We start from the raw sequence: 22,828 nt of genomic DNA, 5'->3' as shown, positions 1-22,828 counted from the left end.
AAAATATTCTTATCGTTTAAAGTTTAACCCATCTTTGTGGTTATAATAATAATACACAACACATTACTGATAACTACAGATATACGAATTAATTCACATTTCGTAATTATAATTATAATCTGTTCAACATTTGACTATTAAAACATATGAGGATAAATTGGCGGTAATTTCAAATTTCTAAATCACCGATAAAGATGTGTTCAAAAAAAAAAAAAAAAAAAAAAAAAAAAAAAAAAAAAAAGAGAAAAGGCAAAATCTCTGGCGAAGTGCGGAAGAAGGAACAGGAGGAAGTGATTTAATGGGGAAGGTTCAGTGACATAGATTACATCATTTCGCGTCGGGAAGTTTCGTCGATAAATCTTGTACGTTCGTGTATTGTCGGTGCGACATCGTCACCCTCTTTTTTCCTGTCCTGCCACGCCGTGTACACTAGTAGATTTAGTAGGCATATTACGATCGTATGAAAAGTACAAAAAAAAAAAAAAAAGAAAAAAAACGAATATATCGAGAGATCTTAATCGACTGTTTTACATCTATCATAGGTGTGGCTTCGTAGACAGAAATAGTTCATTATTATTGCGCGTGTCATAATTTTTTATCTCTCTCTATCGTAGTAGAGTAAGAGAAAGAGAGAGAGAGAGAGAGAGAGAGAGAGAGAGAGAGAGAGAGAGAGAGAGAGAGAGAGAAACTTTAGATCGTGTAAAGAGAGAGAGTGAGAGAGAGAGAAAGAGAGAGAGAGAGAAGACCTTCGTGCGCATACGTTGCGCGCAGCGCACCTGCATCGGTCCAATCCAGTAGGGAGAAAAATTTCAAGCCTGTCATCAATCACTCTCGTCGTAGGACAGAAAGACGACGAAGGTACATTCGCTTGGCATCCATCCGAGAGTAAGACGTTCGACGATCTCTTTTGACCAATTTTTTTCTATCTCCCTCTCTCTCTCTCTCTCTCTCTCTCTCTCTTTCTTTTTCTTTCTTTCTTTCTCTCCTTTTCTCTTTATCTTTCTCTGCAAACGGCAGAAAAAAGGACGATGCCCGCGAACAAGAGTAATCAGCTGTCGACGCCTCGCAAAGAGAAATCGAACAACGGACTAGCTGCGGGCAATTCGAAGAAGAAGAAACGCTCCTGCGTTAAGCATAAAAAACATTGCAAACAATATCTGGTGAGTGTGCGAAAGTAAAACTCGTTAATCTTTTGAACGATTGTATATACAATATATACATATATTATGTGTGTGTATATGTATATATATATATATATATATATATATATATATATATATATGTACATATAGTATATACACCGATGATCGAGACGAAGTTTCGAAACGTTCAGTGTCCAGTACGAAATTTCAACGCATGGAGGATCGTGTTCTAAGATTGGAAGTAGCATGGACTAGAGCACACAAAAAAGCGCATCGACAAACGTAGTGACACTTCTCGATTCCACTGTCGGACCTTTTTCTTCCCTGATCACTAATCCGCTGTGTTCTTTTTTTTCTCTCCTCTTTATTCCTCTTGCGCCTATTATCTTCCTCTCTTTCTCTCTCTCTCTCTCAACGTCGTCCCTTTAACTCCTTTTTCTGTTTGTCTTTCTCTTTCTTTCTCTCTCTCTCTCTCTCTTTCTCTTTCTCTCTCTCTGTCTTTCTCTGTCTCTCGTATGTATGTACATACACACCACATCGTCGTACGATAATGGTATAAACCTTTAGCGATCGACGCCGCAGACCGAGTATCAGACTAGAATGCGCACGACGCATGCGCGAAGCACTGATTATTATTTTCTCACAGAATATAACAGGATGCAGTGTGTGTGTGTGTGTGTGTGTGTGTACGTATGTATGTACTGTGTATATGCCTGATTTTTATGAGTAGTACTTGATATAAGTGATGAGTATGTAATTTAATTTACGTATCTATTAGTCGAAACTAAGTAAGAGAAAAATTCGCAAATAAGTTTTTCGTTTACGTTAAAAAAAGAAAAAAAAAAAAAAAAAGAAAAAAAAAATTGCGCGATAGTGATTTTATCAAAGGAGATTACTGATCTTTTAATATCAACGATTGTACAATAATTAATGGCTTTTAACGTGCTTAAAATGATTCCCGTGAGACTAAATATTCTCTGGAAACATTTATCGTATTAAGTTTCGTTGGCTTGTATGTGTTGTTGTTTCTCTCTCTCTCTTTCTCTTTCTCTCACTCTTTTAATTTAACTCTCTCTGTCTTTTTTTTAATTAATGATTATTCACAAAAAAAAATATGGCAGAATATAGCGCGAAAATTGAATAACATTTACAATCAACTACGGTTGGTAAACTTAATACTATTTAATAATGACCGAGTAAATTTTTATGAATTAATGAACGCGTCAATCAAAAAAAAAAAAATATTAAACATATTTACGATGACAATAGATATACTTTTTTTTTTTTCATATTCCCATCTCCTTTGGTCCGTGATACTTCATTTATCAAGTATAAACCAATTTTTATGCTTGTGTAATAATTATTGGGGAGGGGGTGGAAAGAAAAAAAAAGAAAATTTCTCTGTAAGACATGACAACATAAACGACATTTGATAAACAGACAATTGCAATGTTTTATTTTTTAACAGGACCTATAAATAACCCATTCCTTAAAAGTCTTCGTAGCAGTGTCCTTAGTAGAATATTTTTTTTTTAGTTTAGCATTGAAATGTATTTCCTTTAGAGATAATTATTTTTATACATACGTATTATTATTACGTTATATACATACGTATCTACATACGTATGTTAGATTTTTATCTCTATCATGCATCTACATGCGTTGACGATACTTGTACCATTTTATCAATTAAAAAAAAAAAAAAAAAAAAAAAAAAAAAAAAAAAAAAAAAAAAAAAAAAAAAAAGTAAATAAGAATGGTAAAAGATATTTAAAATTTTTATAATAACATTTATGTATATATATATATATATATAAAATACAGATTTTTATTGATATTAAATATTATTTCGTATATTCTGTGTGATTCTAACGATAGTGATTTCAATTTTATTTCAATTGAAGTTTTTAATTCTTAGACACAAACAATAGTATATATTGATTTTGAGAAAAAAAAAAGCAAAAGAAATAAAAAAATAGATTTCGTTAATTCAGTGGATAAAAGAAAGTCCTCGATACCCGTTGATTTTTTTCTATGCTTCAAGTAGGTACGTGTTTATATGACAGTTTGTCTTTCTATGTGTACACGTGGTCGTTGCACGTGTATAGAATAACACTAGATGATTCCACTTCGACAGTATCTACTTGAACTACTTTGCTATTGTGTCTTGTATAGCTAAAGAAATTCAAGTTGACGTGCTATTTCTGTTACGTAAGAAGATTCATCGAATGTTCTGCCATTCTAATCATTAATTGTATTAAATACCTGTTATAATTATTATTAACTATATACAGATTGGATTAATCGATGGATTAAAATATGAATTTACGTAACGGATTAAAACGAAATTCTATTGCAAATTGATCGTGACAAGTTATTAAGTGATTATGAAAGGTGATCTAAATAAAATATTAAAATAAATCTAAGATCAATTACGTAATTGTACGAATTGTGTAATGAATAGTAATTAAAAAAGAAAATTTTTTTAACTTACACTTAAACTATATACTTTCATAATCATCGATTGAAATGGAGATCGAGTTTATTTTTATTAAATATGATATTTTGTAATGGTATAAGTACATTGACGCGTGTTGAGATATATTTGTAGACAAATAAAAAACGTTTTTGTTGATCTACAAAAGTAAAAAAAAAAAAGAAAGAAAGAAAGAAAAATAATAATAAAAAATAGTTGCGCCTTCGCTTTGATGCAGTATAAAAAGAGAAAAACAATGAAGACAATTTAGCAGTCTAGGTCGTAATCTATGTGGGGAAAGGGGGGTTACAAACCTTATTGATTTATTTCTAGTAGACGCTCCATGTGAGAGAAGTTTTCCTGTGAGCGAATTTATTCTAGAGTTTTAGTCTCGCCTTACCCTCCAGTAGTTTATGTTAGTAGATAGATAGATAGATAGAGAAAGAAGGAAAGAGAGGGAGAGAGAGAGAGAGATATTGATGAGAGAATGTGGTATCCATTCATAGGATAGAATTGTTGTCATTCTGAAACTCGGAATAATTCCTTGCTGAGAACGATCGATTTGCATTATTCTATTTTAAGATCGCATGTCACAAAGCATGTTTGTTTAAATCCAAACCCATCGGGGAAACTAAACTCGATCGTCCAGGTAAGTGACAATTTCGTATGGCTCAAGATGATCATCCATGTTTACAAAAGGATAATAGAGCCTCTCCAAGCTCCTCTATTTGTAACATCTGTCTTTCTGCTTTTTGATAACGAAAGATAAGATATGGAAAATGATCGCCGCTTTATTTGAACAAAACCTTTGATGAAAAATGACAAAACCTTTGAGATATATCTTGAAATATATCTCGAAAGGCAAGAGAGAATAAAGAGAATTGAAAAATATAAACGAACGTTCCTCCTTTTCGCTTCACGTATCGTCACGTTTTTTTGTTCTTCTGTAAAAAAAATAAAAGAATAAAGAAAGAAAAAAAAAAAAAGAAAAAAGAAAGAAAAAAAAAGAAGCTCTATTTTAATTACACACGCACCACCGTAGGTAGGAAATTTTTCTACGAATTGGGTCACAGTTATATCTACATACATACACCACGTACACACGTACCCCTCTGAGTAGCTAGTGGCCATCGAATAACACTCGATGGCCCACGACGAAAGACCCCGCGTCAGGATGGCATCAAGTTACGTTGCCGATCGTACTTACATTGTTTCCGAAAGTATTCTCAATCCAATACAAAGATGTGTATATATATATATATATACACAAAAAGGGATAGAGAGAGATAGAAAGAGAGAGAGTGAGAGAGAGAGAAAGAGAGAGAGAGAGAGAACCACGGTGCTTCGTTAAGCGAGTATCGTCTTTTCAAACGGGGAGCTAAATCACATTGTTTCTCACGGATACGAAAGCCAAGGCGACCTCGGGGGTTTCTATCGAGCTCTATTTTATTTCTTCCTTCTTTTTGCCAATTGCGAACTTAACGAATTAACAGAATAATCTTCAGCAGAATGTCTATCTATAATATCACAAATTATTCCACCCGATGACTAAAGTTAAACCGTTATACGACGAACCGTGAATTTTTTCAGCTTTGTCGCGTTCTTAAGAGAAATGAAGAAACTTATTGGTTCCCGAAGTGCTTGAAGGAAAAGACTGCTGCAAACAAACGGAGAGTGCGGGTGCACTCATGGAAGATAGTCAACGTTATAACCCCGCCTAGACATCGTGGCGCCTGGTACGTGACAGGACGAGGGGGGGGGGTGGGGGCAGGCGGGGGCGGGAGGTTTAGGATAGGAAGGACGGAATGAGAAAAAAGAAAAGAAGGAACATTATTTTTTGGTAGGAGGTAAAAGGAAAGAAAAGAAGAAGAAGGAAGAAAGATCGGCCACAGGAGGAAACGGAAGTGATCTGAATGGAAAAGGATGGGTGAACATTTAGGACGATAGAATTATCGGAATAATAGATGTTGCCCTATTGCAGATATTAATCTGTTGTCTTGCGGGTTGCCTTATACATAGAGGGCATTGTCGAAGGAGAGAAAATCGAAAAGAAAGTTAATGAAAGAAGAAGAAGAAAAAGAAGAAGAAGAAGAAAAAGAAGTCGAAAGGATGGAAAAGCGAAGATAAGTCGGTAAGTGGACTACATATAATGTAAGAAAAGGACCGAAAGAGAAGGGTGAACTCTGACCGTTCGTAACGATGAAACTAAGAAATGGTAATATTGACAACGGATAAGCCGGAGGCATGAAGCCAGAAATTCTAAGTAAGCGGAATAGACACAACGTACAACGACGACGACGACGACGAGGACGACGACGAGGACGAAGAAGGAGGAAAAGAGACGGAGATAGACACGAACAAGCGAGCGAATAAATGTGCGATTTAAAAGAGAGCGTGCGCGAGAGCGTAAGTGTTAGTGCAAGGAAAGGGGTAGGAGGGCAGTACTTATAAGGGAGGAAGAGGAGTGGTGCGAGAGAGAGAGAGAGAGAGAGAGAGAGAGAGAGAGAGAGAGAGAGAGAGAGAGAGAGGCAGTAGGGAGTAACCACGGGAGAGTAACGTTGCGGACTATCGACCCGGTACGGTTTAGCGCCTGCGCCTCCGTCACAACCCTCCTGTCATGACTCGATGGTGGTGGTGGTGGTGGTAGCCGTCTTGCCGGCGACGCGGCGCCCTACGCAACGTCGGTGCGATCGGTGGTGCGACGTTGGACCAGTGCCTCTCACGATTCCGTTCTTGCTCCGTTCGTCTGGCCGTCTCGTCGTTTCGTCGTTTCGTCTCGTCGGCTAATCTCGAGAAGTCCTCGTCGTCGTTCTCTTCGTATGTGTTTCCCTCGACGAATTTTTCGCTTATTATTTTTTTATTTCCATTTTATCCTCTCTCTCTCTCTCTTTCTCTTTTTGACTCTCTCTCTCTCTCTCTCTCTCTCCCTCTCTCTCTTTTTCGCTTTTCCTCTCTCTGTTTAACATCCTCTAAGACAAGGATATCCTTGTTGTTATCATATCTATCTCCATTTGATTTCACATGCATTCATTTCCATTAAGTGATCAAGAAGAAAATTTCTTCTATCGAGCGATCTGTCAAAAATCAACCTGCCCAGATGTATCGGCTATTGATGATCGATGAAATTGGCTATGTAATATACGTTTCGATTATAATCGCGATTGAAAAGGATAAAAGAAGAAGGGAGTAAGAAAACGAGAGAGATAGATAGATAGATAGATAGAGAGAGAGAGAGAGAGAGAGAGAGAGAGAGAGAGAGAGAGAGAGAGAGAGAGGGAAGGAGGGAGGGTGGGAGGGAGCAAGGGAGGTACAGAGGGAGGGAGGACGGAAAAGGAAACCCTCGTGCTTAACGGAAAGACAGCGGAAAGCCATCGTTAGTGATGATCGAGTGACAGCCCTTAAAAATATTCGATCCAATCCTTTTTATCGGTTTTAGATTGAAAGCTCTCATAACACTTTGGCCAAATTTATCGATCACTTCTGTATTTGAAAAGTGGATTTTTTTCCTCTGTCGTTAATTACGATAGTTAAAAAAGTTACTCGAACGTCCAAAATATTTAGAAATAACATAACTTTAAATTCATTAATTGAGAAATTAAAGCATAAGTCTTTAAGCATAAGTGTTTAAAGCATAAGTCTATTAATTTTGTTTCGATTTTTCCTGTCACACGGATTTATCACGACGATGACATCGATGGTGATGATGATGATAATGATGATGATGATCATGATGATGATGATGATAATGATGATGATAATAATAATGATAATAATGATGATGATGATGATAATAATGATGACGATGATGACAACGGCGATGCTACTGCGTTCATGGGACTCTATTCCTAGAGTTGAGAATCAGAAAGACGGCATTCTCTTAGAGATTACATCGATTTGAAATTACATCAAATTAAACGACGAAGAAGAGGAAGAAAATCAAGGATAACAATAAAATACTAAAGAGGAAAGAGGAAGGAAGAAAATCGTGAATCTTTGTTGTGTATTATAATTGTCACGAATATTCAACGGGAGGAAGGCAACCTGGCCTGGCCCGTGGGCAAGATCGTCGCTTCTAAAGGACCCGTCGCTGTAATAGCGGCTGTGTGTCACCATCCTTGCACTGCCCCATACACCGCGGCCTCATGATCGGTTCATTCTGGAACCTTTGTCGTGCGTGTCCTTCGATGCCGATTGACAAGGTGAGAAGGAGAATCGTCGAGAGCGAATTTCTCTTTTGCTCGATCGACGTTTCTAGGGCGGTGCTGGTGGTGCCGCTGCCACCACCGTCGCCTACGACGATGGCGACAGCAACGGCGCCGTCAGGATACAAGGGAGGGGGAGAGTATTGCGGTAAAAACGTCTTTTTCCGCTTTCGTCAATGATGCTTTCGCGGAAAACCGAAGGAGCTTGAAAAATCGATGAGAGAGTACTTTTATCAAATTATTTATTATTCCTTTCGATCGTTTAAATTCTTACCTTCGTTTAAAGAATAATTACTTTTTCTTTTTTAAATATTTACATTATATGGGATTGGATCTCGTTAAAGTTCGATCGCGATAGATTTGATTGAAAATATTTTTACATTTTCGAGTTGGTTTCTTTTTTTTTTATTTATTTTTTTTTTTATCTTTCCTTTTTTTCGTATTGCCGTAATTAAATTAAATATGAAAGGAAAATGATTAAGAATGAACGAAATATATGAATACGTTCAACGATAATTGCATGACTGCATCGTGGTCGTAAATTCATATATAGCTCGTAATTATACTTTCTTGGCAAGGATTATAAAAAGTCCTAGAAGAAAGTTCGATAGTTTCATAGTTTTTTGCGAGTTCAACGTATTAATTCGCAAGATATCGTCGCTCGATGGAATTTGCGCATGCCCGAAGGAAATGACTATGCCATTCGTACCTAGACCGGCCCTTTAGATTCATTATAATTTTCAAACGATCTTTTTACGTGCAAAGCCCCGTTGGCATAGAAATTGATGGGTCAACGTATAATCGAACGCCAAGAAGCGTTGGGGCACCGTCCACGATGCGGACATATGTCAAATATTGCAGGTGTTGCGTAACAAAAGCTTGCGCGTTGGAAAGTAGTATGCTTTTATTTATTTTTTTTCTTTCTCTCTTTCTTTTTTTTTCTTTCTTTTTTTTTCATAACTCCGCCTATTACGAGCTTCAATAATTAATTGACTTTTAATATCAAGTTCAAAGAAAAACTAATAAGATTATTTTAGAAATTTTTCTAATTGAGAATTAAGATGTAAAAAAAAAATTAACCCACCCTTTATAAATTTCAAGCCGTTCTCCAAATAACATTAATTATTTGTTACAGCAGCTCCATTCGGAATACAGGAGCACGTACACATGGCACGAATATACAGGGCCGCAACAAGAGCATACAATTGTTCGCCGGGCGCCTCAACCACCACCGACGTCCAGTAAGTTTTTTATTGGATATTAGAGAAAAAAAAGAGAAAAAAAAAAAAAAAAAAAAAAAAAAGAAAAACAACCCAAATATAGAAAAAACAATTCAACATTTTATCAAGCTTTTGTCGTAATCGTATAACAAATGATTCGCTGGCGACGTTTGGATGAGCATATAACATCATCATCGATAGACGTGAATCCATGGCCTCACGTATATACAAAATATATATTAAGATGAGTTCTTTTTTTATCGATGCGCTGAACATTAGAAACGCTATTAGAGTGAAATATACATATAATGTGTATGTGTATATATATATATATATATATATATATATATGCATATATATGTATATATATATATATATACACATATGTGTATATGTAGTACACGTACGATCACCAGCAACAAATCGTTCTTCCGCTGCTACGTTCCGCTCGCAATGAGGCTTCCCCTTCTCTCTACGGCCTCTTTTCCAATAGTCCGCTCTAAATCGTAGCTCTTTTTAAACAGCCAACGCGATTCTTCTCGTGTTCCGTTATTTTCCGATGGACTCATAAGTGGATCTCATTCGCAAACGTTGGCAAATATTTTTTTCTTTTCTTTTCTTTTCTTTTTCTTTTTCTTTTTCTTTTTTTCAAGCTGAGCTTGGCTCAATTCGTTGTCTGAACGAGATTGATATAGAAAGAGGGAGAAGCTTCGTTTAGGAACGGAATTAAAAGAATTGCGAAAACGATTTGATACTCGCTATCGTATCGCTTAAATATTTTAAACGAGAAATGAATTCTACGAGACTTCATTTGATTTTTTTTTCTTTTTCTTTTTTTCTTTTCTTTTTTTTTCTTTTTGTTTTCACATAAACGACTAATTTGTTAAATTGAAACGTTACAAAGTCCACGGATTCGTGTTTATATTTTCAGGGCCGAGATTAGCTTTATTGAATTCCTTTCTCTTCACCCCGCCCGCCCGCCCGCCCCTTCTTTTCTTACTTTGCCCTTAAGGATGTTCTTAGTGGTTTTATTTCAATATGTGCTACTTCCTCGTGGTTACTTCATTATCGCACACGCTCCACATTATGTCTGATCTTGATTCACTCTCACACTAAGGCTATAAGATATTTTCTCTGCGATCTGTTTATGCACTATTGAAAAAAAAAAAAAAATAAAAAAAAAAAATATTAAACGTCGAGGATTGATCCATTGTACTGTACGTTACCGAACGGAGTTTGCCTATTTTTTTTTTTTCTATACCTTTCTTTTCTAAAAAACTCTTCTTGTTATCGTAATTTTGACCGTTCACTAGTTCCTTTCACACAATCGAATAATAATAACGATATATATATATATTATGTAGTTCTTTGCACGTTACATTTTATCGTATATCGTCATAGTTTAATGTTCCTGTATCGATGTTACGTCAGCTCGTTGCCTTTAGTCACGAAACATAGATGCGTTTACTAATCCCAAAAAAAATGGGGTTAAGTAAGATCGTTCTACCGATTGACGTAGAGAATTCTTACGGTCTCGCCTCTCCTACTTTGCTCCGTTATACTAATTCAAAGGTACGCCGACAAAGTCTAAACACTTTATAGAAACGTAGAATATAATAATTTTATAGAGAATAATTTTACAATTTTTCTTAACGTTACGCTCATATATATATACATACATACATGCATACATACATATATATATATATATGTGTGTGTGTGTATATAGTAATAATAATAAGAAGAAGAAAATTCGAAAAAAAAGATCTAGTTCGTTGCGTGACATCGAGAATTATATGACTGCGGTACTTTCGTTTCCACGTTGAACTTTACGTCCACTCCTTATTGCTTTTATGCATCGGTATAAGTGTTCCTCGAAATTGTCTAACAATAAGAATAGGTGTTGAACGTCGTTCAAGAAACATAGAGAAAGAAAAAGAAAGAGAGGGAGAGAGAGAGAGAGAGAGGGAGGAAGAGAGAGAGAGAGAAAGAGAGAGAGAGAGAGAAAGAAAACAAAACATATAAACAATAAAAAAAAAAAAAAATAGATAACAGAAAAATAGAGAACAGTCCCAACTGCGAATTTTCATTACAGCCAAACAGGCGAACGCAAAACTGCAGTCGGCGAAGTCAACCGAGGACGAGAACAGCGAAGGTAAGATTAACCGATCGGCGACATTCGAAATCCGTGAATTATTTTTTTCTTTATATCGCTCGTTACATATACTCCAAGCCGCGCCCTTCGCACTCCTTTATCACAAACGCGCACACCATAAACAAATACCCAATAAATAAATTATTGTTACGTTTTTATCTTAACTTTTGATTTTCCACATTTTTTATAAAAGAAGACGCGTCAATACAAGAAAATATTCTCAATGAAGGAAAGCTGTTCAATGAATGTACGTTTGTTTTTAAGAAATATTAATGAAAATATCGATCAAGATATTCTTTTCTTTTTTTCGGATTGGACTATGTCAATTTTTCAATACGATGCCTAAATAAATACAATAAATTCTAATTCAAATAAAGATATTGAAATTAATTGTGTAAAAAAAAAAAAAAAGAGAAAAAAAAATAGGAGATATTGGCGTAACACAAATAAATCTATCATATCGCTTTCTTTCATTGGTCATACGAAATTCGTTTAATCATTAATAACCTTGCTTCTTAAGATATTCCATCAAGTTAAGTACATACCTGTACAATATATCATACAATACATATATCGTCCCGTTTTATATTATTTCAAAGAAGAAAAGTAAGTGTACCTATTTCGAACATTCGTTATAGGCGATGCTTTCTATATATGTATATATATATATATATATATAATCCGCACGACACGAATCCGTCCGTCTCATGTCAGCTTTCTCTTAAAACTGAATATAAATTTTGAATTCTCTATCTATCGACTTAAATTTACTACGAAAGAAAAGCATAGGTTTGGTATAAGAAATCAAACATAATAAATACAATAGGTTTACGCTAGATTTTGACCTTTGAATATACACCAAAGGAAAATATTTTCAACCTTTTACTTATCTCATAGATAAAGCAAAGAGCTGTTCCGACGTAGATACACATACGTTTGTCCTTTTTTTCTATTTATAATTTATGTATTCCTAAAGACACACGAAACGGAATTCCCCCCCCCCCCCCCACCCTCTCCGCCCGACTCTCATCGTCATCATTCAAGACTTGAGACATACATATGTATATTCCTCTTTTTTCTCTCTTTCAAAGTTTTAACAAGTTTTTATTACTGTGCATGAACTCTTCTATAGAATATCTATATGTATGTACGAAAATTTTCAAATGATATTTTAGCAACGCGAATTAATTTATTTTCAAGTTTTGATTCCTTCTCGCTCTGCTTGACATTATTGCGATGGAGCTTATGCGCCTGGAATATAACGCATGATTATTATATACTCGTTTGTGCACGACCGCAGTAGGGTGGCGCATTAGTAATAGCTCGCAGGTATAAATACATGGAATGAAAAAAAAAAAAAAAAAAAAAAAAAAAAAAAAAAAAAAAAAGAGAAAAAGAAAAAAAGGGGGAAAAAAAGAGAAGAAAAAGAAAAGAAAAAACAGACAATATGAGCAAATAGTGCACGTTTCAATGCTCCAGGTCCCATTGAATCATCCCTTGATAAGCGTCGATCGTTAAGCGCGCAATTTAGCGAAACAATTTGCGCTCTCTCTCGCTGTCGTGCACCAGAGATTGGAATCTGAAAGTCGTCCTAGATTGAACTCGATTCTAACAGGAAGAACGATTGGATATACTTTGTATCCTCTGACAAATATTTTGTGTTTTAGGACCTACCTTAGAACCGCCATTGCCAAGAAGAAAGAAATGTCCCGAATTGGCGTACAAGACTCACGAATTTATTCCGACGGCGGATGGCGGTGGCCTGGATGTTATAGATTCGAATCTCGTAGCTGATAAGGTTCAGGTAAATTCGAATTGTATGAGTTTAATTTTTTGTCTTTTTTTTTTCTTTTTTAATGATCATAACATATATTTATATATTATTGTTATTAATGAAAAATATGATTGTAGGAAGTAACAAACACTGTACCAGCTAGTCAACTGAGCAAGGCGATATCTCGTATCAGTACTGAATACCGTTTACAATTCGCATGGCCTAGACGACCCCAATTAACGAATGGCGACGCAGCACCCATTATATCGACGGGAGCATCTTTAGGTACCGGTGGACCACCAAGAAAATCTCTCAGCATGGGAGCACTCAAACAGGGTATCGTACCTTCTGGTCCCGCGCCAGTTCATAAGAAAAGACCTGGAGACGTGGATCATAAACGGGACGGTAAGTAAATCTATCGGTTATGAATTTTTATAATTAATTAACAATTCGAATAATCGTTCGACAATTGATATAATGTATAGGGGTCCAAGCGTCCGAATTAGAACCATTGGTGGGAGGGACAGGTACGGATACTATCGATGGAACGGTTCTAGAAGGAGACGAACGCGAAGAGGATACCTCAGATTTAAAAATAGCGTTCAGGTCAGAGACTCCCGCGACTTTTTTTAAAGCTCCTTTAAATTTATAATTTAAATACGATCGAAGAATTAAAAGCACACCTACGACGGTTCTGATCAGTGTGATGAAGTCACGATGAATTACCTTCTCGATCGATAATCATATCACATGCGCGTCCCTCATCAGCTATTGATTATTTACAGGGGTAGAAAATCAGGGGGTAAAACCGTAAGGATATCGGGAAGTGGCGATAAAGCGACGAGCAAATCGCAAGAGAAACCATTCCCTACGGCAGAGGTGATCGAACTAAGACGACTCGCTGACGAGTACAAGGTAATTCGCGTAAATCGATTCAAAGGGAAGATTTTATTCATTCTCTATTTGTTTGTGCTCCATTGTATCCCTTCTTTCTTTCTCTCTCTTCCTTTAACATAATCAACCTTGTCTTGTCTCTCTTTTGATATTATCCAATTCGATATGAATGATTATATCCCAGTGTGTTCAGTCTTTCGTTAGTATAGTCGCGTTAGTTTCTACGTGGGTGTTCGTCCGCACGATTGTCTTTCGTAATCCAAACGAATCCACGTAAATTCCTACCTTTAAAAACGAGTGAATTTCTTGTCTCGAGTGATTTGGTGATATTTAATTTTCATTTCAATCATCGTTCATCAAAAACTGCATGCCATTGATCGATAAGTTTTTCATGCATCTTACCAATATCTCTTTATATCCTTTTTGTACATCGATCATATAAGTAGGTACATGTATCTTCCCATGAGCATGATCTATCTTTAGTATACTCGCAGGGTCCGCGATCATAGATTAGAATCGTTAGACTCGATGCTCTAAAGGACGCAGCAGCTGATTGCTTTTGGTTTGCGTTAGCATCGTGACTGGGGTTGCGGTCTGGCAGCCGAGGATGAAGCTTCCCTGTGGAAACGGGTATCCAGTAACCACGCTCTCAACGCTCTGTCTCTTGCCAGGCCAGTAAATCATTCATCATCGTTACTCGAAGTTGCGTTACCGCTACTAACGCACTTGTGTTGTTTGCTTCACGCAACGCAATCGATTTCCCGATCTCTTTACGTTTATTTCATTATCCATAGGAAAATCTCGGATGATCCTCTTGTCGAGAAACTTCGTTCCTGTTCGAGGAACATTCTCCAAGAATTTCCTCCGACATTAATGAAAAAGATCTCAACGTCGTTTTTTCTGTTTTTTTCTTTCCTTTTTTTCTTTTTTCTTTTTTTTTTCTTTTTAACAAAGAAATGACTTATTTTCATAGGAAGGTCGCTCCTGATGTCTCGTTAAAAATTTAGAACATCATAGGAATCGATGAAAAATTCATAACAACGACGACCATCAGCGATCTTGATAGCTGATGCAGAATAGAAAGAAATACAATAATATTCGTTATAGTTCACATCTTCGCACGAGTTCTGTCGTAGCTGGTTTTCAATTCTTCCACGTTGTGTTATCGACGAATTAATAAATTATTGATATTAATATAAATCGTGTGAGATAATAATCGGAAATAAATTTAGATCAGTGACGAAAGAAGAAAAGAACAAAGAAAATACGAGGAAAGTGACTCCGGTTATAGCTGCGATGACGATGCCACCAGCAGGTAGACCATCCTCGGTTCAAGCAAGACCGATTCATGTTTCACAACAAGATGATTTGAAGTTGGTATGTATATATTCTCCGATTAAACGAGTATTACCATTGTTGTCGTTGTTTAAATTATTTTCTAATATTTAAGAATAACAATTCGCATTAATTGAATTATATTATCTACTATAGGATAACGAAAAAACTGTAGCTCGCGCGAGAAAAGATTTTTTGATTCGTCATCATTTGGATCGTACTACTGGCGTAGGTAAGTAAGTAGAGACGCAAACCGCTAATCTTGCTAAAGAGAAAAAGAAAATGCAAAACGTACGATGTGCTCGTCACGCGCAGGCGACGGTGCACTACTCCCCTCTCCAACGAGAGAGAAGTTGGAGCCCGTAATACCGCGACGACGCGAGGAATCGAGAGAACATCGGGAAGAGATCCAACCAAGAACGAAGTCCAGTCCGAAGAATAGTCCACGTACTGGACGTTCTCAGAGTCTTGGACCTAGCGTTACCGAGCGTAGGTCACCGAAACGGCAACCTCCACGTGCACCATCTGTGACAAAGGATATGAAGGTATTGCAGAAATATAATTTTATTTCTATTGATATAGGATGTTCCTAAAATGTGGTAGAAGATTCGTCATCAAGGAGTCCGTTTGTGAAATTAGTCAATTTCATCGACCATCCGCAGTTTTATGATCATCCTGTATAAATCGAGTATTTGTTCATTTTCGTTTCTTGTTCGTTTTCGAAGGAGAAAGAGAAAGAGAAGGAATTTAAGGATAAAGATAGAGATCAAAAGGATAGAAGCGCTGAAATCGAGAGACCACGGCCAAGTGAGTATTATGATACGAATAAATAAAAGCGTGTTGTTATTATTATTAAATGGCGTATAATTAAAATATGGAAAACACGAAAGAGACGATCTTCGCTTAAAGTCGGTAAACGTTGAACGAGCTTCGAATTGAGAATAGAATTAAAATTTCTAGTGACGGCAGAGCCTCAGCTGAATGGAGATGCAACGGGAGGTGATTCGAGCGTGGCTTCAACACCACCGTCGCAAACTCGTGCTATCTCAGCTGGTGCTGGTACTTGGATCGATGATGAGCCAGTCGTAAAGAGTCCACCGGAACCAACGCGTGTGAAATCGCCGGAACAAATGATTATGCGCTCACCTGAACCGGTTAACTGGACAGTGCCCCTCGATACCGGGAAGACGTTTACCGTTACACAAAACGTTAGAGAGGGTAAGCAGATAGGATAAATTAAATACGTTCGAGGATCGATATTAATTATTATTATGTATTAAAAAAAGAAAAAATTTTAAAGAGAGAGAGAGAGAGAGAGTTGTTAAAAAATCATTATGATACGAATGAGTTAAAGGTGAAAAAGATTTTGAAAGAAATATTTAATAAAAGATCTAGCTATACAAAAAGATACTTAAAAGGAATTTCATTTCCACGAAGAGCCCCTGACGCGTCCTCATAGTGAAGCAAAGACGTGGGCACCGTCCTGCGTACCATCGGCACCGCAATCGGCTCCTCCGGAGTTAGCAGCTCAGCACAAGTCGCAGCATCATTCGCAACATTCTGGTTATAAATCGCCAGAAAGTGAGAGCGTCTCACTTGGCAGTTTCGGTGGGATTACCGATCAAAAGGAGGACATGGATTCGGGACGTGCAAGTCCTTGTTCATTGCCGACGAAAATAGAGAACTTGTCCGCTGGAGAATCCGTGATCACATCTGGTCAAGATGAGAAGGTGAGCTAGTCTACGTTAGATTTCCATGTAAAAAGTTCGATATTTTTGAGATACTTGATCGATCGATATTTTTTATTAGAAAACATACGACGCTGATAGAGAACAGGATAAGGGAGAACCGGTGAAATCGATAGGTAGTAGCAATATAAAATGTCTCGAGGATCCATCGTTCGAATTAGAACGTAAGAAGATCGATTCGGGAGCTCCTACGACAACGACAACAACGGCGACGACAACGACATCGAATGTACCGCATCAGCCGTACCGTATTCTCGAAGCTGAATCACCTCAAAGTGGGGTAGGTAGTGAAGGAACCGCAGGAGGAGGCGGCGGTGGCGGTGGCGGTGGCGGCGGCGGCGGCGGCGGTGGTAGTGGTGGTGGTAATGGTGGTGGTAGTGGTAGTAGTGGAAGTGGAGAAACAGGAACGCCTATCAGCAGCAGCAGCAACGTCGCTACCACCACCGCAACGGCTGGTTATCACGTATTAGAGGCACCGCCAGTTCAGATGATACCAGGTACGGCTCATCGTTCAACGGCGACTGATGTCTTAGAAAAAGCACGAAATCGCTTTGATAAGTTCTGGGGAAAGGGTAGTCCCTCTGAGAATTAGAATCCTACGGAATAAACTAGTAGCTATGACCGCGACAATGAATTCGAAGAGGAGGGGAATGTACGTGTAGAACGAGAGGAGAGTTGTTCATGAGAAGCGATCAAGGAGAGGGAGAAGATAGGAGGAAGGAGTTTGTTTATAAACTTCGGACGGAGTTCCTGAGAGCAGTTATCCCGTCGTTTCCTTCGCTCGTCCGACATGCGAGCACGTACAATATTTAATCTTGCAATTGGAAGCTATCGTAGATGGAATAGAGATGGTTTCGTGCGAGCATTAGAAATAATTCAAGACTCCGAAGAATGTACATCTTTAATTTCGGGTAGAAAAAAAAGAAAAAAGAAAAATAAACGAAGAGCTAACCATTAGGGTCACGATCTAATGGGTAATTCCTATCGAAGAAGACGGGTAAAGAAGAAAACGGATGCGAGCGAAAGCAACGGCAGGATCGCCTATGGATGCGTTGTAGAAGCTTCGAGGATTCCTTTCGGGATTAAGTTTTCGAAACGTTACAGTTCGCGTGTCTCATATTCGTTAGTGCGTTGTATAACATATAGTTACGTGTGGGTGATAAACACCGAACAACATCTTATATCGAGATCCATGTAGACGGTGAGTGTCTGAAGGATAGGTATCGATGTCGTTAAAGTTCTGGAAGCTGCGTGCGAATACATATAAGTTATAAACTCGACTCGTATTATTAGATTCGCATCAATGATATTCTTACGTATAAATCAATATCAAACGTTCGTGGTAACCGTATGTATGTATCTCTTTTACATACGTACGTGTTTATTAAATATTCAAAGTAAATACAAACACACACACACACACACATACATGCATACTTATACGTTAACGTACGAAACTTCCTTTACATTAGATTCGAATAATTGCGTAAGATCATCTATCATAGCTGAGAGACGTGCGATTTTTTTCTTTTCTTTTTTTTTCTTTCTCTTTCTCTTTTTGCGAGGATTTTCAAATCTTCAAAGAAGAAAGTAATAAAGGATGAAAACAAAAAAAAAAAAAAAAAAAGAAAAAAAAGAGAGAAAAAAAATGCACGTAAACTCGAGCGAAGAAAGATGCGACTCAAGGCTTGTCACTCTTTGTAGAAGCAAAAAAGCCCCTCCCAAAAAAAGAAAAAAAGAAAAAAAAGAAAAAAAAGGATAAAAGGTACATAGCCTTCAGCTACTTCATGCGTTTTATATTTATGAAATCTACACGAAGATACACCTTGTATATGTGTATGCATATGCACCAGTGCGTATATCTACAGGTGTGTTGTTGCATGTATACAATACATACGTTCGATATATGTATAAACACACGTCTAGAGGATGCATGCGCGTGCGAGCACATCACACACACACACACACACACACACATTACTACTATTAGTAACACTACTACCACTACTACTATTACTACTACTACTACTATTACTACTACTACTATTACTATTACTATACTACTATTACTACACACACATACACACACATACACACACATACACGCGCGTCACGTAATATAAAAGAGAAAAGTATTAAGCAAGCGTAATACAAGAATAATACACGCATGCGTACGCATACGCGCGTGCGCATACACAACACAGAAAAACATGTGCACGCGCGTTACGGAAGAGAACGACGAATGATTAACATTCGGAGAAAAGTCCCGCGGGCAACTTCGGCAAGTGGAACTACCTCCTTAGAGAACGCGTCTCGATCTTTTTTAACTATATTCATGAAGAAATTTTTCACGAGCTTACTCGTTATACTCCGATAATTAACTTGCTTCGTAGGAGAGAAGAAAAAGAAGAAGAAGGAGATGATAACGATGACGATGATAATGATAATGATAATGATAATGATAATGATAATGATTATAATGATGATGATAATGGCGAAAATGAAAAACAAAGGAAAAAAGAAAAAAGGAAAAAAAAAAAAAGAAAAAAAAATTGAACAAAATTTATGATAACTAAGATAAATAATTCCCGTACACGCTAAGAAAGATTATTTACCAGATATTTAGTATCGAAATAAGAAAATGGGAACGATCTTAATCCGCAAGTATATAACGGTGTGTCGATATGTATTACCTTGTACGGATGCCGAAAAAAAAAAAGGAAAAAGTAAAAGAAAAAAAAAAATATTTAAACACAACAGTTCGTCCATGTACGGTTCGTTACGTCGCAGGAAGAAAATACAAATCACGGTTTATTTCGCGAAACGAGCAAGACCCTTTGTTGCTGAGCAATTTTTTACCCTGGGGAATGACACGACTTTTTTAACGCCGGCAACGAGAATCAATTGTTTCGCGCGCAAATCGAAGAACAAAAAAAAGTAAACAAATACAAAAAAAAAAAAAATAAATAAAACAAAAAAAAAAGAAAAGAAAAGAAATGAAAAAAGAATAAACTCGAACGACGACGGGATATCAACGTTGTTCTTCGATCGTCCGCATGCCTGTGCCCTATGATTTTTTTTCATTTTTAATACGAATATTTTTGCTAGGAAACGATTTTCATTATAAAAAAAAAAAAAAAAAAAAAACTTAGAATCGCGCGAGAGGAGGCTTTCGTCTTTGAAGGTAAGGAAGGGGAAAAAAAGAAAAAGTAAAAGAAGAAGAAAAGAAAATGAGATAAAGCGGAGTGCTCAAAAATTGGTAATTGGTGCTAATTTGTATCGAAGGATCATCGAAAGTATCGTAAGAGAAGAAGAAGAAGAAGAAGAAGAAGAAGAAAAGAAGAAGAAAAAGGGTGACGATAGGACACGATTCTCTCTCTCTCTCTCTTTCTCTCTCTCTCTCTCTCTCTCTCTCTTTCTCTCTCTCTCTTTCTCTCTCATTGTGAGATAGTATTCGCTTATATATGTATTTGTTGCTAAATGACGAGAAATTCTAGGCCCGTAAGAAGAACGTTCGGCGAAGATACATATACATACGTATGTAATAATAGGGAAAAAAAAAAACAAAAAGAAAAAAAAAAAAAGAAAAAAAAAACAAACCACATTTTGTTCTTAATCCGTTTAAACGAATTTTTCATCGATTGTGCGCTTACGACGTTGTCATAAGGTATAACGTCTATTGGTTGCATATTTTTCATTATTGACAAAGGTTTACCTCGAAGACGAAGAGGCTAATGAACTTTACCTAAACGTTAAGCGATAATAATAAATATCTAAAAATGGCCAGGATCGAAAGCGAGAATTTTTCGTTTTAGGATCGACCGGACGAAGCTCTAGAAGTTACAATCGAAAAGAAAGAAAAAAAATAAACCCCACTCGACCCTTTCTTTTCTCTCCGATCCCTCCTTAGACCCGACCGGCTCCTTCCTCCCTCTTTCTCCCTTCCCTTTTCACAAGCTTATGTCTCCTCCTTCCTCGTCCTGCTATTCTCATCTCTCTTTTTCCTTTTTTTGTTTTTCTTTTTTTTTTCCATCTCCCGCTCCGTATATCCCCCTCCCTCTCTCTTCCCGCTTTCGAAATATGCACGCGCGTTTACACGATACGTCGGTAATACCACACTCCATCCAGATTCACGTCCAAAGACAACCAATCGTACTGAAACAGCATAGCGATATAGTAATAATGATAATAATAATGATTAACGATAATGATAATGATAACGATACTGATTACGATAATGATAATGGTACTACACAAATAGAACATTACAAACGACAAAAAAAAAAAAAAGAAAAGAAAAAAAAAAAGAAAAAAAAATATTAACGTAGAAAACGAAAGGAACAATCGAAGGAATGGACCATTAAACGAAAGAAATGAAAAAAAGAAAAACGAAAGAGAAAGATAGAAAAGAGAACGATGAATGGATTACATAAATCTAAAGAAAGAAGATTCAGATAAAGGAAAAGAAATGATCCAATCAAGTATGATAATTAGGACGCAGAAACTGGAAGACAGTGTTTAGAACTGGCGATCGTTGACGATGTCGATCTTGATCGGTACGATCGTCTTACTTCCATTGGATACATATATTTTCAACTAGATCAAATTTCTGATTATATTTATTACCGATCTAATAAATGATCGATTGTAACTCATATTTATTATAACGATATACACAAAAATGTGATCGAACGTGAAATACGAAAGATAGTACCGATAAGATTTTTTCTTAAGAGACATCGACGTCGTCGACCGATTCGATCGATATAAAAAATATACATAACATACGTATATAAAACGTCATAACCCGCGATAACTTCAAAAAACAAAACAAAATCAAAAAAAACAAAAACAAAAAAAAAACAAAAAACGAAGAAAAGAAAATAAAAAAAAAAAAGATTACAAAAAAAAAAACATACACGAGAATAAACGGAGAACTGGCAAACTCTCTCCCACTATTCATCTTTTCTTATTAACACAATTTTATGATTGCGCCTATCTTCCAAAATCAATGCTTTTTATGCGACCCACCCTATATATCCTCTATATCTATCTTGAATCCCATAATTCTTTAAAAAGAATATAAGGGGAATCGTCATATTTTTCCATGGTTGTAAAGAAACAATGCCGCAAGGTTTTCGAAACATTGTCATTTAAAATTCGAAACATTAAATATTTTTTTCTTATCAGGTTTATATTGCATTAATTTTTAAATTGCATCATTTTTTGAAACGTTAGAATTTTTTTTTTTCATTAATTCTTTTCCGATAAATACACGAATCCTATAATGTTTTTTTTCTACGGCTCAATTTAACCCTAATTTTTTTCTTTCTTTTTTTTTTTTTTTTTTTTTTTTTTTTTTAATTATGATTGTGCGGCATTTTTCCTTACAACCAGAGAAATAATATGTTCTCGTACCAAATCATGCGCATCCTTAAATAACCAATATCTCTCTCTCTCTCTCTCTCTCTCTCTCTCTCTCTCTCTCCTCGATATACATACATTAAATATAAACCAATGGCACGTCGATTATTTATATATATATATATATATATATTTATATATATATGTGTGTGATAAGCGACGTATTATTCCAACCAATAATCTTGTAAGGATGAGCGACAAGAATTCATATACCTAATATATTATCCATTGCTATCACAAAGAAAAATTAAATTATAAATTAAATTAAATTAAAATAAAATAAATTATAAACTATAAACTATAAACTATAAACTATAAACTATGAATTATAAATTAATGTCAAAAAAAGATTTATCGAAAACGGTGGTAGTTCGATCGAGAAAGCCAACGTCTTCTCTACGAGGTTTTGTCGCTTTTCGCTCATCGGTTTTATTAAGAATCGTATAGCTTCATATAAA

At 36.3% G+C, this 22,828-nt stretch overlaps 1 protein-coding gene across 14 annotated transcripts in view; it reads left to right on the top strand.

Annotated features, from left to right (window-relative positions):
- Positions 1–22,828, top strand: part of LOC124952301 — a 27,044-nt gene that overhangs the window by 176 nt on the left and 4,040 nt on the right. Inside the window, exons 1-16 of one of the 14 annotated variants that reach the window (XM_047501936.1) lie at positions 5,450–5,749; positions 7,468–7,817; positions 8,956–9,061; positions 11,136–11,195; positions 12,863–12,999; positions 13,107–13,374; positions 13,455–13,575; positions 13,755–13,884; positions 14,437–14,534; positions 15,096–15,240; positions 15,355–15,430; positions 15,514–15,743; positions 15,924–16,005; positions 16,159–16,416; positions 16,636–16,928; positions 17,008–22,828. The exon at positions 17,008–22,828 is cut by the window's right edge and continues 4,040 nt beyond it. In XM_047501936.1, coding sequence (XP_047357892.1) covers positions 7,761–7,817; positions 8,956–9,061; positions 11,136–11,195; positions 12,863–12,999; positions 13,107–13,374; positions 13,455–13,575; positions 13,755–13,884; positions 14,437–14,534; positions 15,096–15,240; positions 15,355–15,430; positions 15,514–15,743; positions 15,924–16,005; positions 16,159–16,416; positions 16,636–16,928; positions 17,008–17,538 — 2,592 coding nt within the window. In that variant the 5' untranslated portion in view covers positions 5,450–5,749; positions 7,468–7,760 and the 3' untranslated portion in view covers positions 17,539–22,828. Of the gene's footprint in view, positions 1–21; positions 1,161–5,449; positions 5,750–6,119; positions 6,436–7,467; positions 7,818–8,955; positions 9,062–11,135; positions 11,196–12,862; positions 13,000–13,106; positions 13,375–13,454; positions 13,576–13,754; positions 13,885–14,436; positions 14,535–15,095; positions 15,241–15,354; positions 15,431–15,513; positions 15,744–15,923; positions 16,006–16,158; positions 16,417–16,635; positions 16,929–17,007 lie in introns of those variants that run through there. The other 13 variants (XM_047501937.1, XM_047501935.1, XM_047501931.1 and 10 more) reach the window with 13 other exon arrangements.

This window comes from Vespa velutina, chromosome 10, assembly GCF_912470025.1.
Source record: "Vespa velutina chromosome 10, iVesVel2.1, whole genome shotgun sequence".
Lineage (NCBI taxonomy): Eukaryota > Metazoa > Arthropoda > Insecta > Hymenoptera > Vespidae > Vespa > Vespa velutina.
The sequence above is the reverse complement of the archived record's forward strand: the minus strand, read 5'-3'. Positions and strand labels throughout refer to the sequence as shown.